This window comes from Oscarella lobularis, chromosome 15 (genome assembly GCF_947507565.1).
Source record: "Oscarella lobularis chromosome 15, ooOscLobu1.1, whole genome shotgun sequence".
Classification (NCBI taxonomy): domain Eukaryota; kingdom Metazoa; phylum Porifera; class Homoscleromorpha; order Homosclerophorida; family Oscarellidae; genus Oscarella; species Oscarella lobularis.
This window is the reverse complement of record NC_089189.1, coordinates 2,113,724-2,136,533: the sequence shown is the minus strand read 5'-3', so window position 1 is coordinate 2,136,533 and position 22,810 is coordinate 2,113,724. Positions and strand designations below refer to the sequence as shown.

At 45.5% G+C, this 22,810-nt stretch overlaps 6 protein-coding genes and 1 long non-coding RNA gene across 7 annotated transcripts; 3 read left to right on the top strand and 4 right to left on the bottom strand.

The window, feature by feature from the left end:
- Positions 1 to 246: 246 nt before the first annotated feature.
- LOC136195780 (uncharacterized) lies at positions 247 to 3,375 on the top strand. The gene is made up of 12 exons (XM_065985245.1): positions 247 to 308; positions 359 to 958; positions 1,010 to 1,164; positions 1,209 to 1,385; positions 1,430 to 1,574; positions 1,620 to 1,734; positions 1,800 to 1,829; positions 1,881 to 1,934; positions 1,991 to 2,032; positions 2,092 to 2,145; positions 2,206 to 2,447; positions 2,496 to 3,375. Exons 2-12 carry the CDS (start codon positions 448 to 450, stop codon positions 3,317 to 3,319), a joined length of 2,349 nt encoding a protein of 782 aa, XP_065841317.1. The 5' UTR covers positions 247 to 308; positions 359 to 447; the 3' UTR covers positions 3,320 to 3,375.
- A 1,196-nt stretch (positions 3,376 to 4,571) lies between these two features.
- On the top strand, positions 4,572 to 5,427 carry LOC136196385 (uncharacterized). The gene is made up of 2 exons (XM_065985919.1): positions 4,572 to 4,777; positions 4,856 to 5,427. The coding sequence occupies exons 1-2, from the start codon at positions 4,723 to 4,725 to the stop codon at positions 5,392 to 5,394; spliced, it is 594 nt and encodes a 197-aa protein (XP_065841991.1). The 5' UTR covers positions 4,572 to 4,722; the 3' UTR covers positions 5,395 to 5,427.
- Positions 5,428 to 7,185: 1,758 nt separating this feature from the next.
- LOC136195799 (uncharacterized) lies at positions 7,186 to 8,800 on the bottom strand. Its single transcript, XM_065985261.1, has 8 exons — positions 8,542 to 8,800; positions 8,293 to 8,486; positions 8,089 to 8,238; positions 7,951 to 8,036; positions 7,780 to 7,900; positions 7,637 to 7,717; positions 7,459 to 7,583; positions 7,186 to 7,393 (listed from the first exon to the last, which is right to left on the bottom strand). Exons 1-8 carry the CDS (start codon positions 8,751 to 8,753, stop codon positions 7,271 to 7,273), a joined length of 1,092 nt encoding a protein of 363 aa, XP_065841333.1. The 5' UTR covers positions 8,754 to 8,800; the 3' UTR covers positions 7,186 to 7,270.
- A 735-nt stretch (positions 8,801 to 9,535) lies between these two features.
- LOC136195961 (uncharacterized) lies at positions 9,536 to 13,269 on the bottom strand. The gene is made up of 5 exons (XM_065985442.1): positions 13,226 to 13,269; positions 13,079 to 13,170; positions 12,897 to 13,015; positions 12,278 to 12,562; positions 9,536 to 12,230 (listed from the first exon to the last, which is right to left on the bottom strand). The coding sequence occupies exons 1-5, from the start codon at positions 13,261 to 13,263 to the stop codon at positions 9,738 to 9,740; spliced, it is 3,027 nt and encodes a 1,008-aa protein (XP_065841514.1). The 5' UTR covers positions 13,264 to 13,269; the 3' UTR covers positions 9,536 to 9,737.
- A 511-nt stretch (positions 13,270 to 13,780) lies between these two features.
- LOC136195779 (uncharacterized) lies at positions 13,781 to 18,504 on the bottom strand. The gene is made up of 20 exons (XM_065985243.1): positions 18,313 to 18,504; positions 18,182 to 18,256; positions 18,071 to 18,130; positions 17,941 to 18,018; positions 17,741 to 17,812; positions 17,620 to 17,691; positions 17,495 to 17,566; positions 17,375 to 17,443; positions 17,253 to 17,324; positions 17,122 to 17,199; positions 16,994 to 17,065; positions 16,872 to 16,940; positions 16,755 to 16,823; positions 16,629 to 16,700; positions 16,509 to 16,580; positions 16,388 to 16,459; positions 16,283 to 16,339; positions 16,036 to 16,223; positions 14,087 to 15,844; positions 13,781 to 14,035 (listed from the first exon to the last, which is right to left on the bottom strand). The coding sequence occupies exons 1-20, from the start codon at positions 18,501 to 18,503 to the stop codon at positions 13,929 to 13,931; spliced, it is 3,375 nt and encodes a 1,124-aa protein (XP_065841315.1). The 5' UTR covers position 18,504; the 3' UTR covers positions 13,781 to 13,928.
- A 527-nt stretch (positions 18,505 to 19,031) lies between these two features.
- Positions 19,032 to 19,876, bottom strand: LOC136195956 (uncharacterized). The gene is made up of 5 exons (XM_065985437.1): positions 19,752 to 19,876; positions 19,600 to 19,692; positions 19,402 to 19,530; positions 19,291 to 19,352; positions 19,032 to 19,228 (listed from the first exon to the last, which is right to left on the bottom strand). Exons 1-5 carry the CDS (start codon positions 19,783 to 19,785, stop codon positions 19,118 to 19,120), a joined length of 429 nt encoding a protein of 142 aa, XP_065841509.1. The 5' UTR covers positions 19,786 to 19,876; the 3' UTR covers positions 19,032 to 19,117.
- A 635-nt stretch (positions 19,877 to 20,511) lies between these two features.
- On the top strand, positions 20,512 to 21,909 carry LOC136195870 (uncharacterized). The gene is made up of 4 exons (XR_010671996.1): positions 20,512 to 20,644; positions 20,697 to 20,775; positions 20,830 to 20,913; positions 21,450 to 21,909. It is a non-coding gene; the product is annotated as an uncharacterized lncRNA (long non-coding RNA).
- The last annotated feature ends 901 nt before the right edge of the window (positions 21,910 to 22,810 follow it).

Here is a 22,810-nt window from a genome sequence, read left to right as displayed (position 1 = left end):
CGTGCCTCTGAGAAGCATCATTCGCAAAGACAGAACGTGTCTAAAGACCAGAAAGGGCGCTTCGAATGCTTGTACCTATCTAACGACTCATTGTCCGTTCTTCGGTTCGACGAATTAGATTTCCGCTTGCCAACTGGTACGACGACTCGTCGGAATGAAAGGCAAACGACATCGCTGTCATTCCACGAGATTGAGTGTGTTCAAGTACGCGAATTGAACAAGAAAGATCGATTATACGGGGATTCACTTTCATTGAGATCATTCTGCCTTTCCTCTGCGTTCGTTCATTCGGAATAGAAGAAAACAAAGTAGGAGTGGTTCTAAACTCCTTTCTTCATGTGATTGAAATGAATTTTAGTTTCAGTGAAACAACGTCGGCTGAGATCGTGAAAATTTCTTTCGTTCAGACAACGAAACGTGATTCAACGCTTCCTAATTAAAAACGAAATGGCCCGAGTCGCATTCCCTGAGCCTCGAACTGAACACGAGAGTGCGTTGATCGGGAATGAATTGCATCTCTTCGGTGGAAGAAACGCGAAGAACCACTATTTCCCCCGCAACGAAATTTGGACTTGTAACGTCCAAGAAGAGAAGAAATGGATCCGCCGTTTCGCTGAAGTAAAAAATATTCCTCCTCCTTGCAGAGGAGCACAATGCGTGGTCATCAATGGGATCATGTATTCGTACGGGGGAGAGAAGGAAGACGCGTGTCTTCTGGGAGAAGTTTTTGGTTTGGATCCGAAGAAAATGAAATGGATTCAAGTAGCCACGCTCATTCACGGAAAGAAACCATGGGAACGCTTCTTCTGCTGTTTGTGGGCCATTGGAGGAAGAATGATCATGTTTGGGGGATTCAGCGGACGCATTCCTCGAGATCGTCTCCAATCAGGAGCACAACGCCACGGGATAGTGAATAATGAGATTTATGAATTCGTGTTTGAGGAAGGAAGAGAAAAAGGTATAAATTGAAATCGAGGAATTTGGGATTAATTGAAATATTGATGATTAGGATATTGGTTGGATGTTGAATTAAGTGGAGAAAGACCACAACCACGTGGCAGTGCTGCCATGGCAACAATTGATCAACACCGAGGATTACTCCATGGAGGGAGTGATGGTTATAAATCATTTTCTGATGCATTTGTGATTGATTTGAGAGAAAAGGTAAATCCTAATTATGTTTGGCAATAATTAATGAATTGTAATAGAAATGGATTCGCATCGATTTCCTTCCAAAACCATCCGCTCGATATCATCACAGAATTTGTCGATTAATGAAAAGAGGATTCAAAAGGAAGAATTGCTTTCTAATGATCGGCGGTTATCAGAAAGAACTTCTAGACAGCGGATATATAATTGATTTTGATGAGCAAAAATCATACAAGGTACATAATTGATTTGAATGTAATCAATAATTATATGAATGAAGATTGTCTTGACCCCGGATGTGGCACCAATTTGGAACCACACCCTTCACTGTGTAGCCAATCAAGACGGCTCTGCTCATCTCATTATTTCTGGCGGGTTTGACGACAATAGAGAATGCCAGCAAATAATGAAAATTTTTACACTTGGTAATTAGAGTCAATTTGTGATTCAATAATCAATTCATTGATTAGGTCCTTCAAACGAATCTTACACGAAAATTGAATCTCTTCTTCTCGCTACATCTACGTCAATTTCAGATGATCGATTTAGCATCCGGGACGTTGACCAACAAATGGAACGAATGCGGTATACAAGTTGTTTTGCATGAACAAAGATTTCAATATCAAACTAACGTGGCTCATTTTTGATAGAGAACAATGTGAAACTCTTCAAGCTGGAAAGTACGACTTTGCTAATTCCATATCTACATTTCTTATGCGATTTATATGAAGCTCTGAACTGACTGCTCGTTGCCGTGATCTTCAAAGGCAAATTCAACAACAAAGGTAACTTTTCAACCAAAACATAGATGCTATGACGTAATTCTGAATAATGACTTTAGACATGCCATGGCAGCTGAGAGCAGAAGACATGAAACAGAAAAGTACTTCTTACTCTTTCGTCATGAGATATCGGCCTCTGAAATACTTTCGTATGTTTTAGAAATGAAATAAGGAGGCAGCTTCATGATGAACGCCAAGCCCATGAGACGGAAAAGTATGCTCGAATCTATTCTGAATTTATTTTTAATTGTAACCTATTACTTTTTGCCTTTAGAAACGATATCAGAACGCAACTTCACGCTGAACGACACACGTTCGAGTCGCAACGCCAATCTTTTCAATCTCAACGTCAAGCTTTGGAATCACGATGCCAAGAGCTGGAGTCTCAGCGTCAGACTCTTCAAGACTCGCTCCAAGAATCGCGACGCAGTCTCGACCAATTTGTTCAAGTTCTAAACATTAGCCCGCAGCAGATAGAGCTCACTCGGGACAAGCTTGGAACAGGAGCATATGCAGGTAAAAATAAACCAATATAGAAATATACTGTAACAGTAATTAATCAAGACGTGCTCATTGGTCATTGGCACGGCATGGACGTGGCTGTGAAGCAATTCCACGAACTCATCACGACCGAGAGAACGATTCCCACATTTCGAAGAGAAGTTCTCACGGCCAGTCGACTCCACCACCCAAACATCGTGCGAGTATGCGGTGCTATAATGAGACCAGGTCTACCGTTCCAAATCGTCTCCGAATTACTCGAGGGATCGGTTAGCGAAGCGATGGATGCCGCTCACTTCTCCGGCTCCTATCTCTCTACGTATGAGCAGCTCTCAATTGCAGTCGAAATGACGTCAGCTATTACGTATCTCCACGAGCTCTCTCCCCGTCCATACGTTCACGGTGATATTCGTCCGACGAACGTCTTGTTGACGAGGGATATGAGAGTCAAAGTCGCTGATTTAGGAGCTGCCCACCTGCTGGACAGCTCCAAATCAGCCGGTCCTCTCAGCCCTAATTATCTCGCTCCAGAACGAATGGCACCTACGTCGGCACACAGCTCGTTGCCCAGCGACGTCTATAGTCTGGGCGTTTCGCTGATTGAAATATTTACCGGAGTGGGACCGATTCCGGAAGAGAGAAGTGGCCAGCTAAGCGACTTAGTCAATCGTGCTCAGTTGCACCAAATCTGCTCAAGAATGATATCCGGTGAAGAAAGAATAGAACGTCGTCCTACGAGTGGCGAATGCCTAACAGCTCTAAGAAGGGAGATAGCAGAAGTGCTACGTTTGGGCATTCCGCCAATGAAGAGACTCGTAAAGGGAAAGTTTGGAGGAGAGGGAGAGAACCGTCGCCACAAAGTTGTTTTGTCTGAAGTCCTTTTTTAGATAGGTCGAGTATTGTAGTCGTGTTGCACGTTGAACAGTGGTTTTTATAAACTGGAACTACCCGATTTGCTAAACGCTAACTTTGGCCCGTTTCCATCGTTGTCAACGCGACGAAATAATGGTAGGAAAGAAGCCTGAGCTTAAGACGGCAAGAAACGGCTTAAAGACGGGCACATTTCAAAGAACAAGACTCAATGCTGGCATAAAAGTAGGAGGCGCAATGAAAGGAAGACTTATATTACATGTTAATCCATTGAAAATTGGTGTAACGTGCTCGCTTTGACGATCGGAAGTGACGTGCCAATGTTCTCGGCCCAATCCGGCTGAACCAGATTATTCAAGTCTCGTAGCCTTTGAGATAGCATCACTTTTGTACTTGCAAACCTCGGCTCCGTGAGGAACAATGAATGCTCCTGCATGCTTCGTTCTTTTTGTTCTCCTCACCTTTTCACAGCGACCAAAGGTAAAAAAATTAGGTCGCACGTCTCAAGCTAGTAGTAACGTCTACTAAATCGCGAACTTAATTGACTGTTTGTGCAGTCAACAACATAACCTAAATCTCCACCCAAATTAATACTGTAGTACAGTACATATATTATAAATATTTTTACATACGGTGTATGCCAGTAAAGTTGCAGCTAAAAGATAATGGTAGCGCTATGCGGTTTTCGAGGGTAGACGGTGGTCACTACGACCAAATGGTCAGGGTTCCCATGTACCGGAATCGTCAACGCTTGCATTTACATACCTTACCTCCGCAGGAGATGTTCATGCCGAAAAGACCGTCGACTACAAGTTGACAGACTCTACGTTGGACACAAACATCACAACGCAAACTCTCGCCTCTCTGCGAGAGCTCGGCTACGACGTGACTGTTCACATAGCCGTCAACGTGAAAAGCGACGGCACGAAAACGACGCAGAAAACGCTGATGTACGAAAAGGCGAGCACGCGCGAGAAATTCAATTGGGATCTTCTCGACCTGCAAAGAAGCGTCCCGGAAGCAATTAGCTACGAGGAAATTGGCCGTCTGCTCGTGAAACGACAGAAGAGCCCATGTCAATTACGGATGAAAATGCAACCGTCGAAACTTGTCATTCGAATTGCAATCGAGCTCGATCCGTCCATGAATGCGCTCGATTTGGTAAGTCAAAGCATGGGAACGGTTGATCGACGTCGTCGCGGTTTCTGGCGCAAGGATGTCGCCACAGCACGGGCCTTCGTGAGATTCGCTGCCGAGGTTGTGGAAATATGGAGGTAAGCTTTCGGAACGCTCGATTTTGACTGGTTATCCTTTTTTTCGTCGTGTTTCTTTGTCCTGTCTTCGTCAAATAAATGTTGCATGTGTTCGCAGTTCGTAAAGCCAAGTGCGTTCTGTGACGTCACAAAAACGCGAAACAGTGATGCCTGTAATCGCATCATTTCTACTTACGTTTGTTGCTCTGGCTCAAGTAAAAAGTAGGTAAAGAAATCGGCAGTATAGCACGAGTGACGAGTATACGGGTGTCGCGAAATCCAAAAACCGTTTATCTTTAGTTTCGCGTGGAAAGATATCGATTGAAAAGACGGTCGACTACAAGGTGGCCAGTTCCAACGATCCTCAGAAAAACATATCCGCACAAACTATGATCGCTTTGCGATACCTCGGTTTTGACGTCACCGTCAAAACGGCGGTCACTTCGAGAAGCGACGGACGCGAAGAGATACGCAAGACGCTTATCTACGAGAAGCAGACGTCGCGCGAGAACTTCCAAGCCGATCTTCTCGAATTGCGAAAGAACGTACCGGAAGTAATTAGCTACGAGGAAATTGGTCGACTTCTAGTCAAAAACCATCAAAGTCATCTCGCTCTTGAGGATGGTACTCCGCCGGAGAAAGTCATGCTTCGAATCGAGATTCAGCTCGATCCAACGGATAATGCATTTGATTTAGTAAATCAGATTAGCCACGGTCGACAAAGGCGTCACCTGACTTCCGCAAACGAGGAAAAATTCATCAAAGGGGCAACCGCCGTGGTCATTGCGAGCAGTCAGGATTTCGATAACAAAAATAGCGATAACCTTACAATAGACTAGTTCTAAGAAAGAAAGGAATTATGCTTGTCTGTTGCTCGCATTCGCGGGATTAAGAAGTGGAACTGCGTCCCTGTCTGTCTTGTAACGTGGCAACCGCGACGGGTACACACCCATCCGGATAACAGCTATTTTTTCCCCACGAAACTGAATAATTGACAACGCCCTAGAACGCCAAAACGTGCTCGCTGATTGGCTGAAACGTCACACGCAGAGACTATATATGCTGGCCCACTTTCTCCAGTCGCACAGTGCTGGGCCTCATCGAAGGACAAAGCATGGCAATTCATCAGCTTCTTCTCGTTGCTGCAGCTCTCATTGCAGTTAAAGGTAAGAACTCAAAGAACTAACCCAAGAAGCAACGAAGGCTAGAATTGACCTGCGTCGACACTTTCAATGAGAAAGAGTGCATGCAGTCGCGCCTGCACTTGAAGCCAGAGTGCGCGTGAGATATTCTCAGTGCCGCACTGGGTCTTCCAAACGACGGGACGTCCGTTTCATTAGTTTCCCGCAATGTGTTATACATCGGCTAAAATTAATTACTCTTCGCTGACGTTGCTATAGGGAATGTCGTCGATGAGAAGAACGTCGACTTCGAGATGACGGACACGGACGTGGGTAAAGAAATAACGGCAGAAACATTGACAAAACTGAAGGAACTCGGCTTCAACGTCACCGTCATCTACGCCGCCTACTTGAGAGCAGACGGAACGCGCGAAAACATGAAGAAACTCATCTACGAACGCGAGAGCACGCACGACAAATTTATCGAGCATCTCACTGCTGTCCACGAGGCCGTACCGGAAATCATCACCCAAGCGGAAGTGGACCGGATGATCGAGAAGAGGGTCGAAAATCCTATATCGTTTACCGACGAAAACGCCGTCGTCGAACCGACGTGCGTTATTCTGCGCATCGAAGTCGATCTCGATCCCGCGCAAGATTTGGGATTCATTTTCTCCGCGAATGCGAGCGGCGATCGACGCAAACGAGGCGGCTGGCTCAGAAGGACGTTCAATAAGGTGAAGCGCACCGTTGTCGTCGTTCGCGAAGGATGGAGAAAAATCAAGAAGATTTGGGGAAGGTAATAGGATTTCTTACGAAACCCAGACTATGGACGATTTCATGTGTGTCTTTATATTTCTGTGTCCATTTCTCTGTCTGCTCTGTGCTGATGTTGAGTGCCTGTGCCTGAGACAAACCCGTTCTCTCAATCTCCGTCTCTGGAAGTGTACTCCTACGTACTGGGAGCCTTCTCTAGTAACTAATTTGCATCGCGGGAGGCTAAAGGACGATTGTTCCCATAGAGACCGTAATGGCCCCACGGATGGCCCAGAACGGGGCCCAGAAGGGAGGTAAGGAACAGCACTTCCCCTTTCTCGTTCTCGCAATCCTCTTGTCAGTGCGCCTAACTAACTGACCCGTAGATCGAACTGAGAAGAGAAAGACCCCAGACCCCGCGAGGTGATCTTTGGCCAAGCAGGACACGCCTTAGGAAGCCATCTAACTCTTACCGGATTCACTGGCTTTCGGTATCGACCAGACGGAGAGCGAGAATCGCCAGAATCTTCCTCAAGAACAAACAAAAGAAATACGGGTACTTCACATCGGCCACATGGCTGAGATACATACACAAAGGGGCCTCTACTGTACAGTACAGTGTACCTGAGCTATGTTATCTTGGACACTGATGATGAAAACGTATATATTTATTGTCTAAAAGATCGGCCCATGCGCTGATGGATTTTCGTATCACTGTAATTAATTAAAATCAAATTGTGAACGGAATGCAGTGACGAATAAACCCCAAAATGACCTCCAGCAAAATCTTTATTTTGAATTCGAACGGTCTAATTCAATCTCCTCTCATTCTATCCTACTATTTCTCTTGGCCTTTGTAGCCAGGTTTCTTCTCGACGAGACCAGCTTCTATAAAGCTGTACGCCGAATCAATAGCACTCTTTCGCCACGGCAACGGCTCGATGTGAAGATCGTTTTTCATCTGCACAAACAAAATTTAATTCTATAAATTAATTAATTAAAAATGATAACGATGAATTCGTTCACCTTTGAATTGTCATAGATGAGATGAACGCCGAGAAGAGAGTAGCAGAACTTCGCTCCAGGCTTCGCTAGAGAAGCGGTCCACAGGAGAAACTTCCCCATAACACTATCAGGAATATTATCATAGCCTAGACCCCAGAAGAAAAACATAGACAAGTAACATAGACAATAAGTGGATAACCTTGTGACTTGAATTCCTCAACATAGGCTTTAGCCACTTCGATTAGAGCCACCGTATCGCTCCACAAGACAAAGCGCTTCCCTAAGAAAAGAGACTCTATAATAGAAAGAAAAAGAGAGAGTAAATAAATTATTTTAATTAACCTGGCGCTTGTTCATTGGTCATCGCTTCGAGATGCGCTCGCGCGACGTCACGCACGTCGACAATCGGCATCGATATGTCAGGCACAGACGGAAATTGTCGCGTCAGCACGGAGACGAGCAACTGCTCAAAAAATCAATAAATCAATAAGAGATTATATAGAAAAAACGCACCTCGTGAGACGAACATTTACGAGGATAGATGACGGGACCCCAAACGGCAGCGGGATTCAAAACGACAAATTCAAATTTCTTCTCATCTGAAAAAATAAATTGGTCAATAATACTTATATTTTTATTATAATTTTTAACCGTCTAGTTTATTGACGAAATCCCATGCCGCCTTCTCGGCGTACGTCTTGCTCTTCTCGTACGGCGTGCACGTCTTCTCATCCGGGTCTGTCCAGTCGGCTTCCGTGTACACGTGATCTTTTTTCGATTTCGAATTTCCGCGCATGCCATCTAGAGAACGCGACGTCACGAATCGAACGAAGAGCTCCTCTAAGGCGATCTTGCTTGATATAGCGCTAATAGCACTTTGCAAAACGACGCGTTTCACCGTTCCGGCGTCGCGACACGCTTCGAGAACTCGAATCGTGCCGTCGACGGCCGTGCGAACGATCTCGTCGGCTTCTTTGCCTTTCGGCTGATTCGTCAGGTCGGGAAGCGGCGATGCGATGTGGTGGACGTACGTGCAGCCGGCCACGGCTCTGTAGAAAAGCTTTTGTTTACCCGTAGCGTGCTTTAGTCGCGGAGTTCGCCTACTCTTTCCATCCTGCGTCTTTGCTTAGGTCCCCTTCGAATAGTTCGACGTCGGGGAATGTTTTCTTTACCGGTTCGACGGCGTCGACGTCGGCGAGACTCTTTTCCGTCGCTCGGACGCGATAGTTTCCATTGTTGAGTAGGGTCGATATGACGTGAGAGGCTATGAATCCGGACGAGCCGGTTACGAGAACGATAGGGCGTTCGTCGCCCATGTCACGAACGAAGGAAGCGAGTGTCCGGTGATTGGTCGAGAGAATGATGTCAGCACGTGACCAGAGGTGTAAAATTAATTAATTTATCTCGTTTGCAAAGGATTTACTGTACAGTAGACTCTCTGAAAACTCTTCCCAGTCTGTAAGAGCTATCTATGTTGGTGTGCAATAAATCCACGTATCTTTGATTTCTCTCCCGCTTTAATTAATTAGACAAATATTCGCTGCACTGCCTACAGTAGGCTATTTTTTTGTATTGTATTTTGACTAGCAAATGAAAATGTCCTACACGATATTTTGTTTTAGTGTCGTCACCGCCTCACGTGACGTGAGGTCTCGTCCCTTATTGAGCTTTTTTTCTTCATGTAAAACAATCATTACAGCGTACAGACGGCTTTAAATCGGCACGGAAGACTCAATTGTGCTCGATTCTCTCGATGCAAACGGATGCAAACAGCAAAAGTAACCAGTGATACGGGACGCCGTGCATCCCGTATAACAACTCTCGAAAACGGCTCGATCTGCTCTACAAAAGCCGCCTGTGACTCGAAAACGGGCTCGTTAGCTTGCTACGCAAGCTATTGCGAGGATCGACCAGTTATATGTCCAGTCAACGCAGTCTGCGCACGGATTTTCGAGGTAAGAGAATCCGAGACGCCGTTTAGAAAGATCTACTACCCCACAGGGCTCACCGCCGCACACACGCACACCCGCACACGCAGAAACAATCACACGCTAATGCAGAGAGACGCTAGACGTCGTTTATGAACCCCTAAGGAGAATCCATGCATATCTTACGTTTAGGATACAGAGAACCTTAGCCATCGCAGAAATCATGCACATCTAACGCTTAGGATAAAGAAAACCCCAGTTATTGCTACTGACTCTCCACCTTCTAAGTCATTGCACACGACATACCACATCTAGAGACTGGACTAACAAACACACACAACTTTGTTCGTATGGCTCTCATCCACATTCTTCTCAAGAATACGTATTGAAGAGATCGCGCGGATTGACGAACGGCGGCCCAACGTGATAAATCCCAAAATCGTCAGCCGGTATCTGAACCAACTCCCCGGCCTTCATCCTCAACGCGAGCATCGTACTAAACGACTCCTCGACCTCGCTAGGATTCCCATTAAACGCGTGCTGCAACTGAGCGATTAAATCCAAGTAGGTGCGACTGAAGCCGTTGGCCAGCAAATGAGCGCGAGACCCTTCGGGATAATCCCTCACGCGAGGATTATCCAGCAACGGCCAGACGCCGGCTACATCAAACGGCACGGTATCTCCAGTATAAGACCACGTGCCGTTATCGCTTTGAACGAGACGACGTCCTTCGATGATTTCGGCGAAACGATAATAGTGAGATAACTGACCGGTCGAATCGACCGGACTCATGTCTCTGGATCCCTCACCCTGCTCTTGAATCTCATCAAGAGCTTGAATAACAGTCGATAGATTCGTAATAACGAACACCTTCCCTATGCCAGGATACTCGTAGTACACCTGCCTCGACGTATCGTCGCGAAACGATATCTTTCCCTTTTTCTCCAGTCGAATAATCGATCGTTTCAAGCGTCGATAAAACGCTCCGATCGTATTGTGATTCCTCTCGTCGTCGTCGTCGTTGTCGTCGTCGTCGTCGCCCAACGGGCGAACGGGAATCTCGAGATTCATAAACACGTCCTTGATGAGACCGCGACTGACGCGACTCAATCGTACGACGAGCTCGGGGCGAAGACCGCCCGGTAAATGATTCGGATAGACGGGTATGAAGTCGTCTTGAAGTAAGTTGGGCGGCGGGCAGCCTTCGATCGCGTTTAGCACGTTCGCTACTAACGTTACGTGTAGCATCTCCTGTACGACGATCGTTCGAAGAACGCTCGCCACTTGTAAATTCGCGCCCGGTTTGATTGAGAAGAGCGCGTAGAGGTACATGGGTATGGTCGCGTGTTCGACCTGTATTGCCGTCTGGAGTGCGCGACATACGCCCTCGTGGTCCAACTTCTCGCGCCGACCGCGCAACGGATTGTCGATCCACTCCAAGAGCATTTGGCGCTTACCCGACGACAGGTCGCGCGTTGTTGGCATGTAGGATGGATCGTATTCGTCGACGGAGAGCACGCGTCTGAGTCGGACTAAATTGCGCGGTTGCGTCAGTACGTTGTAGTCGCTTAGAACGAGTATGGCATCCATAGTCGGGTACATGTTCGCGTACGGTTGAAGGAGGTCTTTGACGCCGCCGAACCACGTCGGTGGTCGATCGTAGGTGAAATTCTCGTAGACTACGATCCATAAGTTCGAAGCAACGCCCGTCGGCTCTTCGTTATTCGTGTGACAGTACTTCACTTTGTATATTTCGCCGTCCAGGAAATCGCGCGGATGTCCGGGATCCGCCGTGTCGAACGTGACGCGAGCGCGCCCGTTGCACTTCGTGTACACTTCTGCTTCGCTTTGTCCGTTGACGGTGAGCGCGCGCTTGGCCTTCGCCACTTGCGCGGGCGTCGCCGACTTATCCGTTTGAATACTCTTAATCCGTATGCTAATCGGTATCGGATAATTGCACAGCGGTTGACCGCGTCGCGCGGCGAAGAACTCGATTTCGAACTTTTCCCCAGCATTTACGCGACGCGAAAACTTTCCCATCGGTCGCACGACCGACGTCATTTCATACATGAGATTCACGTCCGTGTCGCATCGATCGACTTTGAGAAAATTCGCGTTTACCGCTTCGAGCACGCTAGCGCTGCCAAGCGGTATCTCCAAGACACCGGCCGTACGTAGAATGTCCTCAGGACGAGTAAGATCGATTTTGGCGACGTCGATGCTCGACTCGTCGGCATCGGTTCGAATGCAAAGTCGATCGCCGAGCACGGCGAGATTAAAGTTTGCGTAGCCGTTCGTATCGTTGCGCTTGAGCGCGTTTCCGAGATCGATCGTCAGCGTACGTCGCGACGAGTCGACGACGAACGCGGCGATGTTCGTCGTTAGACTCGTGCTCCACTTCGACGTTGACTCGACCGAACGAAAGAGACGACCGCGAACGAAGTTTGTCGGCTCCGCGTCGTTCGCCGGTCCGATAGTGCCCTCGATGCGACCGAACGTGTGGAAGGGCGAAGCGTCGTCCGGCTGATAGGTGTGCACGTTGAATTTGATCGAGAGGAGATTCTCCGAGCGTTCTTTCAGTTCTTTGAGAAATTTCGAGTCACCTAAGTCGCCCCACGTGACGTTTTCCAAGACCGATTGATAGCTCGCCGTTATGACGGAATCCGATCTGGGATTCTGTAGGCTGCCCCAGAGATTTTTGAACGCCGCCGGACGGAAGGCGGCGACGAACGCCGGCGTTTTCGCGTAGGCTCCAAGACCGATTTTCAGTCCGTAGAGCGCCGGAATGAATTGGGCTTCGACGTCGAGTTCGACCATTTTGGCGCTCGTCTTGTGAAGCGCGCTATTGATCGTTTCACCGATCACCTTGACGACAAACCATCATCCGGGGTACTTGCATTATGACGTCATACTTCATCGTCGTCCGACGTGAAGGCGCACGTTGCTTCGGCGTAGCAAACGCTCGTTACTTTGACGTCGCGCAGCGTGAAGGCGCCCGAGCCCTTGGGGTTAAAGCGCGCGTTGTCGCCGTCCATGATTGTTCGTCGAATGGGCGTAAACGTCGACGGATCGTAGTTGCGACGAAGGTTATTGATTGTCGGTATGTCGGCGCGAAATCGACCGGAAAAGTGTAGGCGCGGTCGACTGAGATAGCACGTGAGGTTGCCGATGTCGTCCTTACAGTTCTCTTCGCCGCACTGCATAGGCAATAAAAAAAAGACTAGTAGGCATGCATTGCTTAGTTCAACGTTACAGGAGACGCGCGCCGGCAAGCCTATATTTGCATATACGCATACATCGAATAAGTAACGTATGCACGCGATGCGCTTTACGTAATGTAAGATTCGGCAAAAGCATTGAGAACGGAATTCTCAGGCTTTTCGGAGCACGTCCACGGGTGCGTTATGATTGAATTAATTAGAGAGTCGGTCTCCCATTGGGCCGCACTGCGTGCCACACTAGGGCGTATATTTACGCACGTAATGTCATTTGAGTAAACGGAGTAGAAGTCTTGTGCGCTATAGAGCGTACCATGGGCTCGGACAGGGTCGTCGCTTTGACTTTGATCGAACGCTCGTCGCTCATGTCTTGGTGATCGAAGAAGAGGCTCGCGTAATCGCTTCCTTCGTCGCGTGCCGCCCCTTCGGAGACTGCATAAAAGAAAGATAAACAAAGGCTTTCGCTGCTGCAAGTTATTCTCTTCTTGCTCTTACTCGCAAACTCGGCGAGAGCTTCGAGTGTGCTCGTGTGCTTTGACACTTTCGGCGTCTTTTTGCACTCGACGAGAAGAGTCGCGAGCGCGACACTGTACAGTAGCCCACAAATCTTACAAGGCCGGAGTACAGCGTGTCGCAACTCACATAAGAAGCAGAGAAGCTTTCCTTGCACGCTCGACCATGCTTGATTAAATTAGAACTGTGCGGCGAGTGCGCGTGCCTTCTTCCAAAGACCGTCACGTGAGCACGTGCTAATACAAGGGCCTAAATATAAAATTGAAGGCCTAATCATTGATTCTTAGGGCCTTAATATTAAATTGAGGAAATCATTTTTAATTCTTAGGGCCTAAATATTAAATTGAGGGCATAATCTTTAATTGTTATGGGCCTAAATATTAAATTGAGGGGGACAATTTTAGATTTGTCTTGGGACAATTTTCAGAGACAATTTTTAAAATTGTCTTGGACAATGAATCCGGCTGTAATTACTGCAAGCTACGGGCTTTCATAAAGTTTTAGTAGTAATCTTAGTATGCATGGGTCGGCGATAGTGAGGGTCGGGGCCGGCCCATGTGGGCAGAACCCTGATACTCCTTCAGATTTTAATTGTTTAGTTGCTCGGATGAAGTACGTGGAGGAAATTCCGAGTGCGAGCAGGTAAGCAAATTGTGCACACGTTTATGCAACGACTGTCTACTTCATTGCCTACCTTCCCTAGCTAAAACTGCTAAGACATGCACACACGTATGTGTTACCCATATTTTCGGACGCTTTGTCTTTGTACTGCGTCTAAGACGTCCGCTCGTGCAAATCTATTCACTCTAACCTACTGTTGACTGATAGTTGCCTAGGCAGGTCCGTCAAATAGTTGAACCAGTAGAGGAATCAGTGAGACTTTTCTCTCTTTTTTCTTCACGTGCCGCACAGCCAAGATGACAGAATAGACAAGCTTGCCTATCGAGAAGTATCTTAGATGAGAACACTGTACGAAGACGAATGACTAACCTAGGACGTATAGAACGAACAAGCCGTTGATCACCAGAACGATGATAGAGAAAATGCTCTGATCTTTTGAGTTGTCGTACGTCTCTTCGTCGTACGACATAGCCATAAGAGTGCCGACTGTAAGATTAAGTGAAATGACAGCCAATGACATCAACTGCAGCCAATGATCTCCTTTCCTTTTAAGTGGTCTCAGTTGAGCATGTAGCAGTAGAAAGATATTGGCCAATAGGGCAGCGATAGCGATTCCCGAATGACTCTTCTCCCCAAGGAACTGGATTCCACACGTGAGTACAAACTTACGCAGAATTTCCGTAATTTCCCAGAACCAGAACTTTTTCTTGTAACTCTCGTGGAGAAAATAGAGCGATTTCACTAAATTGATCTTGAAAGGTACCGGTTTCACATAGCATCTAATTAGCACGTGGTTTAGATCTTCCTCGTCATTTGAATTTCTCGCAGCGACTTGCTTTTTCCTTCTGTATAACAATCCGATGAATAGTAGGATAGGCAGAGCCAATACGTAGCTGTATAGAGTCCAGCAAATGATCCACAGCGCTTTCCATTTCGACTCGTAATTGCATTCCAAGCTCAGGTCACTTTTGAGCAGCCACTTGCAAGAGTCACTGTTTTCGTCAGACGATAAACAGAGACGAAAGCACGTCCACGGTTTATAGGGTAAAAGAGTGACGACTTGAGCTGTTGTAGCCGGATAGCATACGAACAATATCCACCACGTGTTTCTCAAACACGATATTCTTGCTAGAGACAGAGTTCGATTTGTCGCAGTCCCAAATCTCGTGCACTTAGAAATGACGGTGTATCGGATGAAGTAGTAGGTCCAAATTGTTAGAATAAGTCCTATTTGAAATCCGATCATTACTAGAGGCGATTTGAGAGCGTTGAGTTTGAGTGATTCGGCTAAGCAAGACGGTTTAGCCACAGCAACAGCGTTTAGTTCGATGAGTTTGAGATAGTGACCGAAGAGTAGAAGCACTTTGGGCCACGGTACGTAGGCTAGAGCTTCGAAAACTCCGGCCATGACCTGACCGAAACCGACTAGAATTTTGACTTTTGACGCAATGCGATCAACCACGTTGTGAGATCGTTCTCTATTTCTGTCGGCGATATATAGAATGAGCAGTACAATGAAGAGCACGACGGCAACTCCTAAGATCTGTAAACCCGTTCTCCATTTGGCCGAACACTCGTAGCATTTCTGAAACCACGAATAGTAGGACGGTTGACAGACGGCACACAGCGTTCCTTCGTAGCCTTTGGTACACATAGACGATTCTCTGAAACGCAGCTGAACCGGACCCACACCGTTGCAGCTGCCCGGAATAGGGCACGGGTGAATTTTCGGCACCGATTGTGAAAATTTCATCGTGCTCTCGTTATAACTAGTATTCATTTGAATATTAGTTATAAATTCGTAGTATTTATTTTCTAGTTCTTCGCCACTTTGGTTACGAGAAACGTTCCAACTCATCCAGTAGCCTGTCTTTACATGTAGATAGTCGTTCGTGCAGTTCTGTCCTTTTTCCAAGCAGGCGTAACAACGTCCAAAGCGATCCAAACGGTAAAAGTTTTTAAGGCAGTAGCACGCTCGGTGTCCGGCGTGTCTGGTCGTATTTGTTCCCTCGGGGCAGACAGCGCAGTCGGTCGCACTCGTGCCCGGTTGTTTTTCGGGCGACACGTACGTTCCGTCTACACATTTACTGCAGTTTCGCTTACCCGTCGTATCCTGATAAAATCCTCCTATCGAATAATTAATTAAGGGTACATTGTAACATTCCTTGTTTTACTATTAATTTTAATTCAAAAGAATATGTATCTCGGGCACAGTCTTAGGCTTTTCTGATGATATCTCGAGTAGATCTTATATGTTTAATTGCTGAGACTTCTTCGTATGGGTCAATCCTTAATTTATTAGTCGCGTGCGCTAATACCTGCCGGGCATGCGGTGCATTGTCCTTGACGAGATTCGGTGCCAACCGGGCACTGGGAGCAAATGATCGGTCGCGCGTTGAAAAAATCTACTTCTTTTTCTTTGCACGTGTATCCCATTTGCTGCACGAATGGTCTCATAATTTGATCGAAGTTCATTTCGATTCCTGCAGCTTTAGTTGTGCATTGACTACGACAAAAAAGTTACGCTAACATAGTAACGATAATTGATTTTTGAACTTAAAGTACAGATGAGTGTCAGGAGGAAATTGAGGCATTTCAAAGGTTCCGGAGCATCGCATGTACCTAAAGAAACGACATGTAAGTTAATTAATCTGAAGACCTAGCTCCTACACTGTTGCATTGTGGGGAAACCAGTTGAATACAAGCCTTGGCATGTGTTCGAAGGGATTGCCTTGCAAATATCTTAGAATGTAATTTTGATGCCTATACTCAGAGGTTGTTTATTTCTTACAAGTTTTCGATACTACGTAAGTTTGCAAACGCTTCTTTGTCGAAAGACGTAATGTTGTTGTGCATCAGATTTCTAGAAGATTACTGTAGCAATCGTATTTGAAAGGCTGATTCATTTCACAATTTTCGAAGATGAGTGAGACCTTGAAAAGACTCTCCTCTTATTGACGAAATGGAATTAAACATGCAGTCCCTGAGCAGGTCCTAATTCATATTCGTTGTACACTTTTGATTAATCGTTACATACAATATCTGAAGGTGTGATTGCTTAGACAAGGACGTTGGGAGCTCCTTGAGATTGTTACCCGATACATATCTAAGGAAACACTTAGCTTATGGCTCAATTTCGGCATTCTTGTCATACAATGATTGCACTAGAATGTTTTCCATTAGCGAGTCGCTAAGAATTTTTAACTTGTTGTGCTGAAGAAACCTAAAGGGTTTTGAAAACTCGTGTTATTGTTGTTTTGCTCACTAAAGGCATACAATTGCATTAAGGCTGTCCCTCTCTGAAAAATAAAGCCATTCATGAATGTGAGCTGGTTGTGTGAGAGATCTCTGTAGACAATAATTTCTAGCGGATTAACAAACTATCTGAGTAATTGATTCAGTACAGGAGAAAGAATAACGGAAATGTTTGAAACGCAAACGTGTTGTTTTCAAAGCTCTGAATATAATTTGAAGACAATGACCTAAGCGTTACGCCGAAAATGGTTCATAAAAGATTTAGATATTTTTGGCTTACAATTTCTGTAAACGTGGTAAAGAATTGAATGCCTTGGGACTAACGGTTCGGATCGTGTTGTTCGATAAGTCCCTAAGAGCGTAACAAATTAATTAAGTGCCCGGTCTATTCGAGCAACTTACAATGTAGACAAGGATGGCAGGCCCAAGAAATTCGGCGGCAGATGAGATATTTGATTCGAAATTAAATTCCTTAATAAAATAGTTACCTATGGTTTTTTATTTATCCAAACGATTTTGTACATAGTTAAAATTTTGTCCACGTTAGAAAAGGAATCCTTGGTGATGTTCTTGATAGCGTTGCGCTTAAAGGTGCTATACGAGCAAATCAAAGATTAATGGTTAAGTTGCATGTACTTTGGGCGCACATCTCTTGTAACTTCGGTAGATTGGTGAAAGCATTGGGTTCAATTAGTTCAATTTGGTTGAAATCCAAATATCTGGCATAGACTGTTTCTAACGTTACTTAGATGGTAAAAGTAGACTCACAAGTAGATCAAGCTCGGCAGGTTGGCAAATACTCGTTGAGGCAAAATTCGAAGTTGGTTGTCGGAAAGACAACTAAAAATATAAATTATCGGCACGCAGGGAATAACCATGGCCAATCGTCTGTAAACTATATCACAAATATTGTTCTAGATATTGGCTGTTTCGTGCTTGTAAACAATTGGCTAGGCAGAACACTGTACATATTCGTTAGAGACGAATACAGTGTTCCGTTTTGAAAGAATCCGATCGTTGACCGTAGCTTGTTGTAATTCAAATATCTTGTTAAAATCAGTCGTCGCATAAAAATTACGCCTGCAGTGTGAGGTTTACAAGATTGCTAGTTTTCTTGGTAGAAGAAAAGGCTCAGTCAGTTTATTGTGAGTGCCATTTCTAAAACTTCACTAGTGGAGCAATGTCCAGAAAGCATATATAAGTACTTACATAGTAGTCAAGCTCGATGAAAAATACAGAAAGTACGTCGAGTCGACGATTTGAATTTCATTGTAGTCGAAATTGCTGCAGAAACAGGCGAGAGTTTGCCAAACAGTAGCTATTATACCGCTCTTTGTTACAAGGAAATGGCACTATCTGGATAGCAGGAGGCAGGAGGCAGACGTGTTAGTTTCTTGCTTGCACAGTAAACTTCTCTCGTCGTGTTCAACCACGAGCAGTGCGAGCAAGGCACGTCCTCTTGCTGTTGAAGAGCCGCTCTACTAGTTGTGCTTAGGAGACACCAAAGACATAGGAGACTAGGAAAGAGCATCTCCGCTTGATAGCTGGTTCTGAACTGATCTAGCTATTGTTGTCTGGTGCATAAAGAATACTATTGTTCTCGCAACTGAAGCCGAATTTGGAAGTAGAAAGCCGGAATTCGGCCGTGAAAACCGAAACAAACCCCCGACATCTGTTCTTGAAATCAACGTGTGCAGAGCGTTCTTATTGTTAACGTCTGCGCAGAGCCATTGGCAGATGGATGTGTCTTTGTGAAATTGAATGGTAGTGAGTGTGAGAATGTAGATGTAGTTCTCACCAGGCGGATGCAAGTTCGTGGCCGTATTGCTTATTGAGTCGCCGCATGTCATTGTGCACCTTCTTATGAACTCCTGATAGGAATGAAATGAGAGTAGCCTCCGTTTAGAGGGACTGAATGATGCGCTTTGCCTCTGCATTGGCCTACAAAGAAAGCGCGTGAGCGCGACCGGCACTCGCACTTTCTGTTGGAAAATTAAATTAGGGTATTGTTATGCATAGGAGTTGAAACTATACTTAGACTGTCGAGACAAACAGAAACTGAAACTTCAAAATCATTGTATTTGGACAAAGGACTGAAGTGTACTCCCAACTAAAGGATCAAAGTTAGCTTGCTTGCATTCTTAGCTATCCTTGTTCGGTGATATGTTTGATTTTTGTTTCGCTGGTAGACACGTGAAGGCAAAAAATCTCTTCGTCTTGAACTGACTTCGCGTAGATCGTCATTTCGCCACTAATCTATATACGTACGTCAAAGAGCTAGTAGCATTCTCTACATAAAGTAATTTCACCCTTATTACCAGCAGAGAGGTGTACTCTAGAATCGATTCTTTCGGCCACGCAAACTTGATCTTCACTAATTCTGTACAGAGACGACATCAGAATTTGTCTTTTTGCTTTAGGCCTTATACTGTTTGCCGGAATGAGACAAGAATCGCCTTCAGGACAGAAGTGCGAAGCAAGCGTAAAATTTTCGGCCTTTCCATTCCACATGACAGCGTAACCCTTCGTGAAAAGGTTTGTCGCATCAATATCTGTATCTGAGCACATGAATAAAAAGCATACAGGTATAGACAATAAAGCAACTTAATTAATTCGTGTCACTTTACTTGCGTAAAATGTGAATAACCCACGCACTTCCTCTGCAGACGAAATCCACGGCCAACCACCAAAGGTTAAGTTTACTGTCAGCAACTGGGGATCTGCATGAGTAGTTGAATAGAAAAGAACGATCAACCATTTTTTGCTCTTATTCTCTCACCATTCCAGTTCAGACAAGCACGAGCAGAAACCATTTCCAATAAGTTATCCGAAACATACACGTTCCCGTACTTGTGGTATTCAATACCCAACGCGCCGAAAAAGGCACCCAAAAAAAGAACTGCTTGCTTCATTGCTCAACTTAGACAATGAACTGAAAGCGAGATCCCAAAATTTTTATCAGCATTCAATTTGAAAGTGAATGGAACTTTCGAAAGTGCTATATCTTGAAGGAATTATGTGATACCATGCGTGCATGACGTCTTTAGTTAGCAACAAAGAAAGCAACACACACGCACTCACTGTTGAAACCGAAATTTAATCTACAGAAACCGGACTTAGTAGGACAATGCGCAATCCAGGCGGACAGAAACTGACACAGAGTCACTACCCAACGATCGAGTCAGACCACCTTTAATTAATCATAGATGCTTTAGAGTCAACTGGTGGACAATACTCTAGCTCGGTCGCCGATGGCGCCGTGCAAATACGAAATCAAACTGTTTGACTGCACTTAGTCGACTACCCAAACGCACACACTAGAGACTAGTCTATATGGATATCCTGTTGACTCAAATTCTTTCAAGATAATTCTGTTTAAACTGAGCCATCGACAAATAAAATATAACCAGGCATTTATATCATGAAAAAGAGACCAAACTGAAACTCGTTCCCTTCGTCATAGATATGATGTCATCAGAGATTCTCATGAGGCGTTAGCGCGCTAAACAAGACAGTCACGCCGAATTTTGTCCGTTCTTCTACGAGTCGACGTGCCGCTACACCGCCACACTCGTGCTAAGAAGCCTGCCAAGCGTCATCGAAGGACACAAAGTGGCCCTTATTGACGTCGACGTTCCTTTGAAGTTTCTTCGTACAACTAGGCTCTTTCGAGTAAGCATCCAAAGCGTTTCTACTGTTTTTCATTCGAAGGATGCCTCTATAGCTCCCAGAAACGATCGACGGCGATCTGTTCGACGTCGAAGCTGTTCCGCCCACTCCTAGCTCGGCGCATCCACTTCCTTGTAAGCAATCTCGCGTTCCTCGCCTTCGTGCTTACTCTCATACCATTCGAAAAGACATTTTCCCTCGGCGACTGGACGACGTTTCGATCGGGGGGCCCCATATGGGAACCGGCTCAATTCCGTGCGAGACTTGACAAGGTTTGTCTCGTTCCTTTGGGGGTCCCGGCCCAGTGGTGTAGGCATGCACTTAGGGGTCGGGGTCCTCTCTGCATCGTACATAGAGATGGATTGCATACTGTACCACTGGCCACGTTTTGGGCATAGATCGATTTCCGACTGAATCTAAACACTAGAGTTCGATTTCTGCCAGTCTAATCGAGGGCGGGTTGGGGCTCATGCGAAGGCTTAGTGGCATAGCATGCATGAAACTCTCCTATGTTATGTACGAAGCAGAGAGTGTAGACGGGACAGCATCTGGTTTTAGAGCAGGTAGTTGTGAACGTGTCTGCATGACTACGGTAGCACGGGTCCCTGGCGCCATGCATTAGGGTTTAGTCGGCGGCTGCTATTAGGGTAGGCGGTGTAGAGATTAGTACGCTTATAGCTCCTTTCCCCTCGAGCGTTAGCTAGCAGCCGCCACGTGCTTTGGACCATTTATCAATGGATGGACAGGCATTGCGCCTCTCTCCCTTCTCTGCTTTATTTCTCTCACATCGTGCGTTTTTCATGTGAAGCTCTTCAGAAATTATCCCTAACTAGCAAGAGTAAAGGTTTTCATCATTTTTGTTTTCCATTCTTCTTCATTGGAAAGTCCGCCAGAAAGAATGTTATTATTTGAGCCGTCTTGATTGGCTACAACAGAGTGAAGGGTGTGGAACCAAACAGGTGCCACATCCACGGTCTAATCAATCTGAAATTCATATCACTATCTATTGGTATGAACGAAATCATTTACCTTATGCGACTACCTTATGTGACTTGTGTTCATCAAAGTCGATTATGTATCCGCTATCTAAAAGTTGTTTCCTCCAACCGCCGATCATTAGAAAGCAATGCTTTCTTTCGCGTCCTCTTTTCACTAATTGACACAGCCTGTGTTGAAATCAAGCGGATGGTCTTGGAAGAAAATCGACGCAAATAGTACAATTTATTAATTATTGTCAAACCTAATTAAGGTCTACATTTTCTCTCTAATCAATCACGATCATCAAATGATTTTGTTCCATTGCTTCCTCAGTCATATCTAAAGTGATATATGCGTGCTGTTTAGTCGTTTTAGGCTTCTTGCGATGCAACGACTCTGTCGATGTTTTTTTTTATTTCGACCAATATTGTATAGGAGCATCAAAACACTCAGTCAGTCTAAGCATCTAATGCCACAAATAGAAATAAGGACGAAATTGCTAAATGCGCTTTTATTCCCTAACTCTCAACCCATCAAGTCTCAGCTGCAGAATTTTTAAATAGACATCTTCTATACTTTGATTTGTTCCAGCTTTGGAACGATCTCTTCAAAAGTTGGTCGCTGAACCGGATTCCCATTCCAGCATGATTTGGCCATTTGTTTCAATTCCTCCATGCATACAACGGAAAATTCTGGTCGTGCATCACTTCGAACTATTTGATCCAGAATATCGGCCATCATCAGTCCTTGCGCAAATTTTTCAAAATACGGATACTTCGCGGTCATAATTTCCCACAATGCAATTCCGTAGCTGTAAACGTCTACAGAGACGCTGTACTTTTCACCGCGAAGCATCTCAGGAGCTCTGAATAGCGATGTACCAACGGCACGCGATCCTCGAACGCCTCCACCACCCTCATCACTACTAGTAATCTTCGGTGCCATTTTCGTGCAACTCATATCGGCAACTTTGACGATTCCTTTCTCGTTGATGAGAAGATTATCGCACTTGAGATCGCGATGCATGCGATTGATGCGATGAAGATGACGCATTCCTTTAGCCGCATCCAGAGCGTATTTGACTTGGAGCTCGTATTCCATTGGCTTATTCGAGTAATTACTGTCCAACTCGTTTCGCACGGATCCTCGTTCCATGTACTCCAAAGCGATGAACGGTTTGTTGTCAACGGT